Source organism: Peromyscus californicus, unplaced genomic scaffold (genome assembly GCF_007827085.1).
Source record: "Peromyscus californicus insignis strain IS unplaced genomic scaffold, ASM782708v3 Scaffold_5__1_contigs__length_169319896, whole genome shotgun sequence".
Taxonomy (NCBI): domain Eukaryota; kingdom Metazoa; phylum Chordata; class Mammalia; order Rodentia; family Cricetidae; genus Peromyscus; species Peromyscus californicus.
In genome coordinates, this window is record NW_026294573.1 from 8,093,893 (window position 1) to 8,109,071 (window position 15,179).

At 51.0% G+C, this 15,179-nt stretch overlaps 1 protein-coding gene across 1 annotated transcript in view; it reads right to left on the reverse strand.

Moving 5' to 3' along the window:
* Positions 1-1,423: 1,423 nt before the first annotated feature.
* The window catches only part of Tnfrsf8 (TNF receptor superfamily member 8), a 34,433-nt gene continuing 20,677 nt past the window's right edge, over positions 1,424-15,179 (reverse strand). The window contains exons 11-13 of the mRNA XM_052715358.1: positions 13,882-13,913; positions 7,589-7,799; positions 1,424-3,183 (exon numbers count right to left, since the gene is read on the reverse strand). Coding sequence (XP_052571318.1) covers positions 2,939-3,183; positions 7,589-7,799; positions 13,882-13,913 — 488 coding nt within the window. The 3' untranslated portion in view covers positions 1,424-2,938. The remainder of the gene's footprint in view (positions 3,184-7,588; positions 7,800-13,881; positions 13,914-15,179) is intronic.

A 15,179-nucleotide genomic window follows, 5' to 3' on the forward strand; every position in this document is an offset into this window, starting at 1 on the left:
CAGATGATGATAGCCTTCAAGTCATCAAGCAAGCTCCCTGGCTGGTCAGTGGGAGAGCTGGGATTTGAACCTGAGTCTGAGCACCAGTTCCCTAGGCGCAAGAGGAGACCCATGGAGAATTGCAGCTGGGGACTGCCCCTCTACTTGTACCCTCTCAGGTCTACTCAGTTCAGTGCAATACTGCCCTGTGAAGATGACCAAGAACCAGTCCTTGCATACTCACAGTTGGGAAGGAAGGACAAGAGGGAGAGGGAGAAGTTCGGGGGACATAGCCCCCTTGTCCCATCACAGGGACTGGTGCCAGGTCTTGGAGATTCTACAGGACTGCCTCAGGAAGCAACAGCATCCAAGGACTGAGCACTTACCAACTGCAGACAACTTTCAGAAAGAGGTGGGGGCGGAGTCCCTCACCACACAGGGCTGCCCCCTGAGAACAAGCGCCCGTCTCTTCACTATCCTGGACATCAGAACAGACAGAACTTCGGAAGGCCCCATCAGGAGAGCTCTGGCTCCTGGCCTGACTACCTGGCCAAGCAGCAGCTGGTTCAATGTCAGGCTGAGGTGAGGCACAGGTGTGGGTGACAGTCCTAGGAACAGATAGACAGGAGCCAGCGAGGAGAGACTCTGGGCTAATTGCCTGTAGCTGGAGCTCTGCCCTGCTGTGTGTGAAGGGTGGCAGGGCCTCTCCTGCTCAGCCATAGAAGCCCTGGGTTCCACAGGAATCCCCCAACCCCCCAACCCCCCAACCCCCCCACCCCGGCTCTGCCAGCAACATGAGTTTGCCCTCTTCCAAAGCTGTGTGGCCCAAACCTGCCTGTAGGAAAAAAGTCCTAGGGAGGCCCAGGATTCTTCCGACAAACACCAAAGGGAGCCTTGTGAGCAGAGACCGTTTATTCTCAGCATCCTCAGAGGACAAGCCTTTATCAGGAAGACACTGCCTGGATGGACAAGGCAAGAGTTAAGGGCACACAGCTGGTCACAGGCTCCTGTCCTTAGCTGTGAGTGCCTATGCACATGGAGAGTGTCCCCTCTGGGGTTAGAGGGTCAGCTGCCAGCCTGTGCTCAGCGCTCCCTCATCACTTGTTTCTGTAATCAGTCTGCAGCCTCACACTTCCACAGTTTTGCAGGACCTTCCGGATATTTCGCGGGTCAAAAATTGTGTGAAGGGTCACTTTGCAAAGGAATATGCCCCTTTGTTGAAGTGTGTGGCAGTCTGGCGTGGTGGCTCAAGCCTGAAATCACTCAGGAAGCAAACGTAGGAGGATCAAAGATCAGGGTCAGCCTGGGCTACAGATCGAGTTTGAGTCTAGCCTAGAATACAGAAAAAGATCCTATCTCAAAGAGAGAGAGAGAGAGAGAGAGAGAGAGAGAGAGAGAGAGAGAGGGAGGGAGGGAGGGAGGGAGGGAGGGAGGGAGGGAGGGAGAGAGAGAGAGAGAGAGAGAGAGAGAGAGAGAGAGAGAAAGTTTAACAGTATCTTCCACTCAGGAGTGTGGCATCCATGTGGTCATCATGACATAGCTTTAGGGTCACTGTGTACGCCCACACACCCACTGTGTACTTGCACAAGGCAACTGGGCAACTATCCAGCCCCCACACGCATCCCTTCTGGCCAGTATCCAGACCCTGGTATAAGGCCTCTGATGGCACCCTGGTGGCACCCAGCTGCTCCAACTTTCCCCCAAAGATCCAGGCAGTTTCAGAAACTCCCCTCGTGATTCCTCACAGAGCCCCAGCTTCCTCCAGAAGTGAGCAGCTGGTGAGTAAACAGAACTCTCCCTGCCTGGCCCAAGGGTAAGTCCAGAGTCCCCAGGCTGCCACAGACCGGTAGACGTGTCATCCAGTCAGCTGCGTGTTTGTTACAAGAGGCTGCAGGTCCCTGGGAGTGAGCCAGGCTGGGAGTCACAGCAGCTTCGGTGCTTAGTGTGAAATGCTGGGGTTGAGGATATAAATCAGCCCTGCGACATTTGCCTGGAATGCACAAGGCCATGGGTTCAATTCCCAGCTCCTCAAAAGAAATTAAAACAAACAAACAAACAAACATCTAAGAGCAGAGCTCCAGGCAGGTCCACCAGCGTTGCCTCCTCACAATGGGTACAGAGTACAACGAGCAATGTGATCAGGCTGCCTCCAACATCCAGGCTCCAACCTGCTAGAGCAGGGAAGCTAGATGCCAGGCCTGATCCTGGTGGCTTAAGGACAATGCTTCTTCATTTCTAGGGTGGAATCGAGGGTGGCACAGAGAGTGGAGGACCCCCAGGACGGCAGTGCTCCCATCTCCATGTGACAGGAAGTCCCTGGGCAAAGCAGAGCCTCTAGCAACGGTGGGTGGGGAAGGGAGGTCACTGCAGCTGCTTGGGGGTCCAAAGACATCTGAGTCCCAAAAGGCTGCATGGTAGGGTCATCCGAGGACAATAAGTTGCATCTAGTCCATTTTGTAGGCTTCAGAACAGGGAAGCTGGGCCAAGAGAGTCTCACTGTGCACTCGCTGTGGTGCAGTCTTGTGTGATGGGTGCAGGCTGTCACGGTGCCAGTGGTGACGAGTGTTTGTCCTTTAACTTCCCTTTGCCTCAGGAGTAGGGGCAATAGGTGCTGGTTCTGTGCCCGCAGGGAGCTGTGTGTACAGCAACTGGAGGCTGGTAGCATGCCAGTAAAGCCATCCCTTAAGACCCAGGGAGAGAAGGCAGGGCACAAGGATGTGGGCAAGGAGGCTTGAAACCAGCCCCTGGCTTCTTCTCCCTTAGCAGACACTAGCCTGACAGTGAGTGCCCACTCCTGGGGCACAGGAGCCAGTGTTCTTGGTAGCAGCTGAAGGCTTCATTCTGGGCTATCCCACTGGATGCTGGGGCTTTAGTTCAGGCCACAATAGGTTCCCAGCTTGGAGCCAACCTGGTCCTCAGGGTACACTCAGCTGCTCTCTAGCCCAGCTAATACTGGCTGTCACTTCTCGGATACAGTCGTGGGCCGGTGGTCCTCTTTCCCTCCTTCTTCTACTGAGAACATGACCTCAGTGCAGCTGCCCAGAGGTGGTTCCGTCTCCTGCTCCGGGTAGTGAGGGGCATGGTCCACTTCCAATTCAGCTTCTAACTCAGGTTCGGTCGCTCCTGCTGGAGCCCGGCCTTCAGGGACTTCGGTCTTCACAGAGCCCACAATCACTGTGTCAGCCTTCATGATGTAGATTTTCTCTGTAAAGCAAGAGGATGGATGAGGGAAGCCAGACCAGAGCCTCAGCCCACTTTCACCTCACCTGCTGGGTGACTTCAGAGAGATAAAGCCACCTCTCCTGCACGGAGAGGTTTGGGGGGGCCACCCATGACTTCCTAGGCATGTCATCAGAGATGGGCAGAGAAAGAACGCAATCAGTCCAGGAAATAAGCAGTGAAGGAGGCCAGGAGAAAAAGAACACTAGGAGACACAGAAGAGCCACACATGTCCCTGGCTCTTCTCAAGTGCCAGCTCTGAGGCCCATCATTCCCATGAACTGCCCTTCACCACCACCACCACCATTAATCTAATCCACAGCATGGCTTCTTTAAGAACCTGAGGCCTCCCCAAGGTCAGCAAATAAGGTTAGGAGACATCTCCAAAGGAACATCCAGCCACCTGGCTACCCTTTCCACTTTCATCCACATGCCTAAAACACCCTGGGTGACCAATGTGACCTGGTTCGCCTGGGACTGATGGTCCCATGTCCCAGGAGCCTCATCAATCCAGGCAAACTTGGCTGGTTGGCCATGCCCTTCAGAAGCCTGGGCCCTGATAATATGCAACAGTGGCCGGGGGCTCCGTGTTTCTGTGGACCAGTTCCTGAGCCTCACTGCCAGCCAGCAGGGTGGATGATGAGTGTCAGGGATGGAGAACCCAGTCCCCAGCACTAGGGCATGCTACAGTCCTGAGCACAGGCTGATACAGAGGAGTTGCTGGAATGGCCTTTCCATGGGGGGAGTCTTGGGGAAACAAAGCCTTTTGCACTGGGAAGCAGAAGAAGTCTGGATTCACAGAGGCAGCTGACTCTGCCCACTGGGCATGGCATCTATGGCTTCAGCCAGGGGCTGCACCCCACCCCCTGCCCCATCCTGCAATGGACTGTGCGGATGGAATGGGGAAGCTCAAAAAGGAACTTAAGAGTGGGGGTGGGTGGAGGCAGGGGGCACACAGACCCCTGCCTCCGGGTTACACCCTCCGATTCAGGAAGCCCAGAGTCTCCCAGCTGCCCAGGCATGCCTGAGAGCATTGCACCACGGCAGCTCTTCTATGTTGGTTTCTCATACACCCAGGAAAGAGAGAAGTAGAGGAAACAACAAGAAGTGGAGGGAAGGGCACGAGAAAGACACCAACTGTGTGTCCCATGGGTCCCATAGCAAGAGCGGGCCTCAGCCCGCACCCCACATCCTCTATCCAGGCTTGATGGAACCCTCAGCTGAGGGGCTGGCCAAAGATGGGAGCCAGGCTATAAATCTGGGGAAGCTGAGGCAGGAAGCCAGCAAGTTCAAGGCCAGCTTGGGCTACAAAGAGAGTGGGTTCAAGGCCAGCCTGGGAAACTCGGATTCTGTCTCAAGGAAAAAAGTAAAAAGGGAGCTGGGGGCATGTGCAGAACTGCAAGCTTGGAACAGCAGCAATTGGCTGAGGCCTGAGGATCAGAAGTCCAAGGTCATTCTTGGGTGCAAAGCAAGTTCAAGGTTAGCCTGGGCTACATGAGACCCTGTCTTTAAAAAAAAAACAAAAAAAAAACCAAAAAAACAAAAAACCAGACAAATCCAGAAAACAGACAAAGGTCAGGGAGGTAGCCTCGCAGTTTGGGACTGGTCATACAAGCCTGAAGACAATCGTTCAGATCCCCAGCATCCATGTAACGCTTGGGTGGGTGTGGCAGCAGCCTGGAGCAACATGTGGGAGGCAGAGACGGGATCCCTGAGCAAGCTGGCTAGCTGGGCTGATGGCACCAGTGAGTTCTCGGTTCCAGTGAAAGACCATGCTGGAAGACGTAAGGTGGAGTGCGATCAAGACAACCAATGTCAACCTCTGGCTTCTGGACGGATGGATGGACGGACAGGGACACACACACACACACACACACACACACACACACACACACACACACACAATTTTTAAATTTAAAATGAAAATAAACCAAGACGGGTGGGATATAGTTCAGTAGTAGGGCACTCCCCTGGCATGAAGAAGGCACCAGGTTCAATCTCTGGTACTAAAAAAGACAGACGGGACCCTAGGTCAGGTGCTGGGTTGGCCTGAGAAGAGGCCAGGGGAGCACACGACGGAGAGATGAGGGGCCAGAGAGATGAGGGGTGGAGCACAGGGTGCCTGCCCAACACCAGACCAACAACCGGCGCTCAATCCCCAGGACTCACAAGGTTGAAGTAGAGTAGTGACTCCCAAAAGTCGTTCTCTGACCTCCAAACTCATGCCGTGGCACACATACAAAATAAATAAATAAAATTATATAGATGAGAGATGGAGGTATTTCAAGATGGCTCAGCAGATAAAAGTAGTTGCTGCCAAACCAAGACCTGAGTTCGATCCCTGAGCCCCACATGGTAGAAGGAGCGAACGGACACATGCAAGCTGTCGTCCGACATCTACATGCACACTGTGACACATGGGTACACACACGTACGCACATGTATGTACACACACACACACACATAAATGAATAAATAAATATTTAAGAGAGAGAAGAGGCATTGGAAAGTAATGGAGGGAGAGAGGTGCTGGGAGAGCAGAGGAAGGCAAGACTAGACACAGGCTCTTGCCCTCTCCTGTCTATGGGTCCTGAGCCTCTGGCTCCACCCATCACACGCTGTCCACCCCCAGCTGCTCAGATCCCAGCTCCAGGGGAAGTGTCCTAGTCAGGTGAAGGAAAGGAGAGGCAGAGGGGGCACAGTCAGAGAAAAAGGTTTAAACCCCTTTGTCCTTGTTGGGAACTGAATGGGGAGGCTGCACTTCTGGTGTGTCACCAAGAGGACAAAGGGTCACTTGGGTCCTGGTGTCCTAGAGGATCTCCAAGACCTTCCCTCAGCAGCCCCACCCCCACCCCCAGCCCTCGCCACCTCCCTCCCTGCACAGGCTCTGGCCCTGTCTCCAAGTTCCAAGCCCTTCGGTCATCTTGGACTCAAACACCAGAAGGACTTCTTGGGAAACCGAAAATCTTTGGCAGTGTTTTCTCAAACACATTCTTTTCAAAGAGAAGTTACCAGTGTTTTCTCAAACACATTCTTTTCAAGTAGAAGTTACCAGTGTTTTCTCAAACACATTCTTTTCAAATAGAGTTACCGAAAGCTGCCACAGCAAACATTTCTTTGAAACAATGACAGCTGAGCGCTCTCACCTCCACAGACGGCCATGGACATGTGAAGAGCCCTCACCAATGCCCTTCCAGCAACACCATAGAGAAGGTGACAGGGCCCAGGGAGCATCTGCCCTGGAGAGCTGGGGGCTGGGACACTGGGTGGAGAAGCTCAGCAGAGCCCATTGGCTTGTTCAGGGAAGACAGTGAGAAGGCCACCTCCAGGACAGGAGGGGAGCTCAGAGGAGGGGAGCTGCCTGCTGTGGGTGAGGAAACAGCCCTGCAGAGCTGCTAAGGGTGAGAGGGAGGGAGGGAGAGAGGGAGAGAGAGAGAGCTGAAAATCAGAAAACCACTCCTAAGAGGGAGAGCGGATGTGTTGGGTGTGATGGAGCACAGGGCTAAGACCAGCCTTGAATGCCAGAGTGAGAATTGAGTACTCTATCCTGAGATGGTGAGGACAATATATATCAGGGGTTCTCAACCTCCCTAATGCTGTGACCCTTTAATATAGTTCCTCATGTTGTGGTGACCCCCAATTGTAAAATTATTTTCATTGCTACTTCATAACTGTAATTTTGCTACGGTTATAAATCATAATGTAAATAAGTTTTGGAGATAGAGGTTTGCTAAAAGGGTCACAACCCACAGGTTGAGAACCACTGATGTGTTCTGGGGTGGTAGGAAGTGAGGAAGGAGGCAGGGCCCATAGGAGCCATAGCAGATGTTTGTCCTGGCCGGAGGGCAGTAGGGATGGAGATGCTGGAGAATAAGGGCTGGTCTCTGGGCTCCTGCTGAGACCCATGGGTGGTATGGCCAAACCAGTGCTTTGGGCCCCATCAGATGTGACTCAGCAATTCAACAAGAAAACTCACTCCACACCCCTACCCCAAGCCTCAGTTGCCCCAGCCATGATATAGGAGTAAAGTCATCATTCCCAGAAATATGTGACAGACATGAAGAGATGTTGCCAGTTAAGTGTCTGACGTCACCAGCCTGCTTCCCTTCCTTCCCTCCCTTCAGGCTCTGTGTTAGGCTAGTGGGGAAGGATTCTCTTTCTCTTTAATAATGACAAACACTGCACTCACTCAGGGAATGTCACTTAGTGAATGTCCCCAGTAGTCCCCATGAAGTGACACTCCTGTCATTCTTCCTGGACAGAAGCTTGACCTGGGGCAGAGTAAGCGGGGGCGAGGAATGGATACCTCCCCCAGCCCCATCCATAGCTCAGCACCCATCTCCCTTCCGCACACTTGATTAGACCAGGACCTCCCAACAGAAGGACTCACCAATCCTGTTATTCGTGTGTTCTGTGGATACTCGGGGCTCTGGAGGTTCCCTGGGGGTCAAAGGATTCCCAGCTGTGCTTTCATCCAGCAGTGGCAGGCTCTCCAGGCAGGCCGCCCCAACATTGGTACAAGTCTCCACAGCTGGAGGGTTCACTGGGCTCGACTTGTGTCCTGTGATGGGATCTGTCACTGACTCACTTCTCTTCAGCTGCTGTGAACAGGAGTAAGAGCTGAGGCAGGGTTCCCCCAACGCCACCAAACTGCCAGGGAGCTTTAAAGCTGCCTCAAGCCACATGGCAGCATGAGGCACCTGTGTGTGGCATTCTCAAGAATGTCCAGGGTTTTTTTTTTTTCATGGTTTTGTTTTTTAATTGAGATAGTGTCTCACTATCATGTAGCTATGGCTGACCTAGAACTTAACATATAAACCAGGCTGGCCCATGAACTCACGGGGACCCATCTGCTTCTCAAGTGATGGGATTAAAGGTAGGCGCCCGGCTATTGCTTTGTCTTTGTGTGACAGTCCCCGTAGTCTCCCCAGGCTGGCCTCAAACTTGCTATACAGCTGCAGATGACCTTGAACTTTTGATCCTCCTGCCTTCATCTCCCCAACACTGATATTAGGGGGAGTGGGGGTAGAGGTGCTACCACGCCCAGTCTATGTAGGGCCAGCTTTGGGTTTTGTGCTTACTAGGCAAGCACTCAGCCCCACACTGAGCCACATCCTCAACTCACTCTACACTGAGCAGCAGTCAGTGACTCACACACTCAGCTTCTAAGAGTGATGATGTGCCACCCTCACAACCACCCCGCACAGCTGTAATGTTAGCACATGCATCTCTTACAGATGGAGAAACTGAGGCCTGGGGGAGTGGGATAACTAACTCACCCAGGGCCATACAGACAGTAAGTTAAAAAAAAAAAAAAAAGCACATCTTTAGAAATGTGTTGGTTTCTCAAGTTTACGAGTTCAGAACAAAGGGAAATGAGACACCTGGTGTGTGACATTCACCTTCAGTCTTCAAAAGGACCCAGGTTGAGGGATTCAAAGAACAGAGCTGGGGCTGGAGGGCTGGCTCAGAGGTTAAGAGCACTCGCTGCTCTTCCAGAGGACCCCAGTTCAATTCCCAGCACCCACATGGCAGCTCACAACTGTCTCTAACTCCAGTTCCAAGGCATCTGACATCCTCACACTATTGTACATAAAATAAAGATAAATTAAAAAAGAAAAAAAAGAGCAGAGCTATGTAATCTTGGTTATTCTTTTTTTTTTTTTTTTGGTTTTTCGAGACAGGGGGTCTCTGTGTAGCTTTGCGCCTTTCCTGGAACTCACTTGGTAGCCCAGGCTGGCCTCGAACTCACAGAGATCCGCCTGCCTCTGCCTCCCGAGTGCTGGGACTAAAGGCGTGCGCCACCACTGCCTGGCGGTTATTCTTTTATGATAATTTAAATGCCAGGGCTGATGATATAGCTCAAAATTGTAGTATTTGCCTAGCACTTTGATTTGATTCCCAGAACAGGAAAAACCAAACCAAACCAAACCAAACCAAACAAACAAGCCTCACCAATTTTAGCCAGGCATGGTGCAAGCCTGTAATCCTCACACTTGGGAAGTGAAAGCAGAAGGATCAGAAAAGGTCATCCTCAGCTGCATAATGAATTCTCAGCCAGTCTGGGCTACATTAAGACCTTGTCTCGGGGCTGGAGAGACGGCTCAGCGGTTAAGAGCACTGCCTGTTCTTCCAGAGGTCCTGAGTTCAATTCCCAGCAACCACATGGTGGCTCACAACCATCCGTAATGAGATCTGGTGCCCTCTTCTGGCCTGCAAGCATGCATGTAGGCAGAACACTGTATACATAATAAATAAATAAATCTTTAAAAAAAAAAAAAAAAGACCTTGTCTCAAAAATAAACAAGGAACTGGAAAAACAAAACCCAGTGCTTGAAAGCATTGGCCACTCTTCCAGAGGACCATAGTTTGGTTCTGAGCACCTACACAGTGACTCACAACCATCTGTAACTCCAGTTTCAGGGGATCTGATGCCCCTTTCTGACTTCTGCGGATATCAGGTACAGAGACATACATGCACGCAAAACATTCATACACATAAAATTAAAATTAAAAACAAAAAGAGTAAACTGAGAAAAAAGTAGATGTTATGAAAGAGAGAGAGAGAAAGGGGTGGGGTAGAAAGAGAAAGAGAGATAAGCAATTTGCTCAATGGAAAAAAGGCAAAAACTGTGTGAGCCATAAGCACCTACCACATGGCCACAAGCAGGTGCCTCATCCTGAACCCCTCCCCCCTCCCCCTCAGCTTCACCCCACCATCACATGTCCCGAGGCAGCCTGACAACAGACAGGTCTCCTCCAGAACAAGCTTAAAGAGGGTTCAGCAGCTGGGCGGCAGTGGCGCTTGCCTTTAATCCCAGCACTCGGGAGGCAGAGCCAGGCGGATCTACAGAGCGAGATCCAGGACAGGCACCAAAACTACACAGAGAAACCCTGTGAAAAGAGGGTTCAGCAAATGCACAGCCCCTGCAAAGGCCTGCACCTGGCACATATGGAGCACTCTGTAAGAAGTGATGCAAGTGTCCCCAAAGGAGACTGCTAGGGGACCCGGGTCCAGCACCAGTTCTGAAGCCCCACAGTACAGGCTGCGGTTCTAATAGAGCCACCAACTGGGTGACCCCTAACTTGTCTGATTGCCATTTCCTCTTTAACCAGACATGAGAAGACTACCAACTCCTGAGAGTCAGGACTCTCTGAGGTAACTTCTAGAAGGCACAAAGAAAGGTGTCTAGCAAGCCAGATGTGGTGGTGGTGCACACCTGGATTTCAAGGTCAGTGTGGGCTACACAGGGAAAGGCTGAAGAGAGGGCAGGGGAGGGAGCATGAGTGCCTAGCATGTAATTGCTCAATACATGCAGTTAGCTTGGCAAGCCTTTGCTGCTGGTGTCTGTCATCCAGCTCGGAGGGCAAGCCTCCTAGAGTAAAGAGAGATAAATAATCACAGCCTCCCTCCAGACCAGACTTAGTACCTCAAAGTGGCCCAAACCAAACTGCTGTCTGCAATCCCTGCTGGAAATCCCCTGGGGCTGAGCCAGGAGCTGGAGGTTGCTGGGAGGTGGGGCTCTCTGTCCCTGGCCAAACCCTACCATGGGGCCCCAGGTCAAAGCCCTGGGCTCCTAGCTTCTCAACCTGGAACCCTGGGTGCCAGGGAAGGGGCTAGTTCTCCTGTCTTCCTATGACCCCAGCAGCCCTGAAAGCACAGATCTGTGAAGAAAGAAGTTAAACAAGATGACAGAAGCTGGGGGGGTGGGGATGTGGGGGTGGGGGGTGTTGGAGATGGCACTTACAGCTGGTTTTTCAGTAGGTCTGAAATCTGAAAAAAAAAAAAAAAAAAAGGTAGTGATATCACCAAGTCACCAACGAGAGTTTGACACCCCTCCAGCACTCCCCATCTGTTAACAGACGACACCCTAGGATCTCAGCGGGGCTGAGCCTTGCCCACCCCAGTGGGGCTCAAGCTCCCAGGCTGGCAGTAGCTAATTTCAGGATGAGCCCCTGGCATGCCTGAAGCCAGTCTCTGGAAGAGGAGTGAGCTGGGGCCTCCCTTCCACAAGCCAAAGGAGCCCAGGCTGCAGCCCGCAAGGGCGCTCCTGCTCTGTCTGCCTCACTTCTCTTTGTACCACCCTGAGGTGGCATCTGAAGGCTCTGGAGATGCCTGGGCCACAATTCTCAGGGCCCAATCTTTCTCTGCTCACCTCAGCCCCTGCCATTCACCCCAGTATCCTTCTGTCTTAAAGACTAGCTACCCAAGAACATGGTGACATTTAACCATAGTTCACCAGCCACCTGAGAAAGGAGGTAGCCACATTACCAATGCAAGCTAGCCCAGGCCCACCATGAAACATATTATAGGGGGACAGAACCATTACTGAGTCCCAGGAGGCCACCTAGGGACCCTGCAATGCCAATCAGGTTCACACTGACAAGGCAACCACGCCAGGGAAGGACAGCATGCCCGGTGAGCTGCTTCTAGAACATGCTTTCTGGCTCAGCAGCTTGACCCCGAATCCTATTTGACATGTGCACAGCAGATTAACCGACCAACAAACTGAAATGTCATGAGGCCACTGCAGCTTGGCATGAGCTCGTCTTGCAGGGAAATGGACTGAAGTGATGCTCAGAACAACTCTCTCATAAAATGACATGACCAAGTCTCAGGTCAGCAAATGTGCCTTGCTTATGTAACCTGGTAACCGCTGTACCCAGAAGAATGGTCACTTCGGGAAGTCGTGGCTTGTTCTCTTGAGGTGGCCACTAACCACCAATCCAAGCCACTGACACTTCAGGTACTCTCTGCCCTGAGACACAAGGAGTTCAGTTTGATGGGGGTGGTTTTTAAATTTTTTATTATTCTGTACATATGAGTGTTTTGCCTGCAGGTGTGTCTGTGCACCACACGCATGTCTGGTACCCAAGGAGACCAGAAGAGGGTGTCAGATCTCCTGGAACTAGAATTACAGACAGTTGTGAGCCCCCATGTGGGTGCTAGAAATTGAATCCCAGTCCTCTGGAAGAGCAGTCAGTGCTCTTCACCACTGAGCCATCTCTCCAGCCCATGGTTTGCTTGTTTTATTTGTCTGATTTTCATTTTGTGGGGCAAGGTTTAACTGACCATTTTAAAAGCAACATCAGTGAAACTAAATCTTTGTCCTTTGGAAGCAATCTTGAGTTTTGCAATCTGTCAACTGACATGTGGTGCCAAGTCATTGTGGGAACCTGGAGGAGAAAAAAGTGTGCTCCCGAGTAGCAAGAAAAGAAGCAAGATGCTGAACTCCATCTTGAGAAAGAGGCTAGTGAGCTGGGGCTGGGATGCTGCACGGAAGGAGGCGCCATCTCTTTATCGGGCTTTCTGACTAGGACCCTTGGTGCCTCTGAACCAGGGGACACCCCCCCATAGGGACCACATCCTCAGGAAGTCACACTAAGGAAGACAGAAGCAGGAGTGTTTATAATTACTTCAAAATTGAAAAGATGCCAAGTGCCAAACAATAGTGTGGCTCAGCCAGCCAGCCCAACACCTCCTTGGAGGGAAACCAGCTCTACTTCACAGTTCTAAGACTCAGCCTTTTTATCTGGGAAATGGGACAGACCTGGCCAACTTCTGAGAGGTTTAGGAAGATAGAATAGAGATCTCAAAACAGTGGGTGAGGCTGGAGGTGGGGGACAGGGAGCAGGGCAGGATTAGTGTGGAACCATTGTCTGTTAAGTGTGAAGGCCAGGGCTCTGTTCCCAGTGCAAGTATGTGCACACCACACACACACACACACACACAGTAGAATTTCTGTGAGAAGCCATCTGGAGAAAGGGTGTAATGAGCACGGCTCTGTGCTCTGTGGTTTTCCTCCTCCAAGTCCAGAACCCTGGTCTCATTGTACAAAATAAATTTTAGACAAGTCCCAGTAGAGGGAATCCTGCAAAATGTCTGACCAGTGATATCAAAGGCCACTTAGGTCAAAAGGAAGTCTGAGAGACTGTTAACAGGCCAGGGGAGCTTAAGGAGATGTCTGACTGAATGGAAGAAGGGTCCCTGGCACCTTAAGAAACAACAGGGGTTGGGGATTTAGCTCAGTGGTAGAGTACTTGCCTAGCAAGTGCAAGGCCCTGGGTTCGGTCCTCAGCTCTGGAAAAAAAAAAAAGAAACAAGTAAAGAAAGAATGAAGTGTGGCTTTTGTTACTTAATCATGATACATTGAGGCTAGAAAGATGGCTGAGAGGTTAAGAACACTGGCTGCTTTTCCAGAGGATTGGGATTCAATTCTCAGCACCCACATGGTGGCTCACAACCTTTTAAACTCCAATTTCAAGGGATCCAGCGCCCTCTTCTGGCCTTACTGGGCACCATGCATGTGAGCAGTTACAGACATACAAGCAAATGCCCATATACATATTTTAAAAATTAAAAACAGCAGGGTGGTGGTGGTGCACGCCTTTAATACCAGCACTAAGAGGCAGAGGCAGGCAGAACTCTGTGAGTTCAAGGCCAGCCTGGTCTACAGAGCGAGTTCTAGGACAGGCTTCAAAGCTACACGGGGAAACCCTGTCTCGAAAAACCAAAATAAATAATTAATTAATTAATAATTAAAACAATACTGTTTATTTATTCAACTGTGGTAAATGTACCACTCTAATATAAGAGGTCAATAATAAAATCAGCTGGGCATGGGCACACTGGAACTCCATTATTTTCTCAGTTTGGGGAGGAAAGTAAGACTGGTAACGAACTGAGGATGACCTTGAACTCCTGATCCTACTGTCTCACCTTGCAAGTGTGTACCATCACATTTGGCTTTGAAATAGATTCTCACTATGTAGCCTGGGCTGTATGAACACACATAGATCCACCTGCCTCTGCTGGGATTAAAGGCATATCCCACCTGCCTCTGTCTCTCAAGTGCTGGGGCTCCAGGTGTGTACCACCATGCTCTGTTTTGAGACGCTGACAACCGTACTCTTTTCTAGAACCCTTTCAGGTCATCTCTCCACCTAGGGAGCCAACTGACTAAGCCTGCCTGGTTCCCAGTTGCAAACTTCTACATTGGGGCTGTCCTGCCTCCCGCAGCTGCTGGGGGAGTGACAGGGAGCACTCAGGACGAAAGGAACAGAGTTCTAAAAAGTGAAGTCTTGAGCTGGGCGTACACCTTTAATCCCAGCACTTGGGAGGCAGAGGCAGATGGATTTCTATGAGTTTTATACCAGCCTGGTCTACAAAATGAGTTCTAGGACAGCCAGAGCTATTACACAGAGAAAAAAACAAACAAACAAACAAACAACAAAAAACGTGAAGTCTCTTTAGAACTTTTTCAAGTTAAATTATTGCCAAGGGAAGGTGCTCAGGACACCCGTGTGACCCCCTGGACGCTGCCACAGCTTAGACACTCTATGACAGGAGAAAGAAAATATAGATTCCAATTCTCAGAAACAAGCACACACTAACGTCAAGGTCTTAAAAAAAAAAAGACAGAATCTAATCCAGGAGGTGATGGCCCACGCCTTTGATCCTACCACTCAGGAGGCAGAGTGAAAAGCCAAAATATACATTAATTAATTGAGTTTAAAAAAAAAATTTAAAGGCAGGATCTAATAGGCCCCGGCATCTATCAACAGCCCTTTACAACCATGAGTTCCCTGAAGAAGACCCGAAGCAGATCCTGCCAAGGGCAGAGTTCAGATTGCCCAAGTGCTCTTCCCCTAAAGCCACAGCTTTAGCCTGCCGGTCCTCATTTGTCAGTTTCCTTGTTTTTGGAATAATCACAATATTCTCGTAAATCTATCCGGCAGCCTAGGATCCAAGTCCAGGACATTCTGTACTGCGGTGGCCCCGGGGTGGCATCTCCTGAGTGTTCCAAACGCCGCGCTAAACTCTCCCTGTCACTCCCACTACAGATGCAGAGGCAGGACAGCCCCAGGGTAGAAATTTGCAACTGGGAACCCAGAGGCATAGTCAATGGGCTCCCGAGGTGGAGAGACAGCCTGGAAGGGCTCCAGAAAAGAGGACAATCCCCAACAATTCAAAAGAGCGT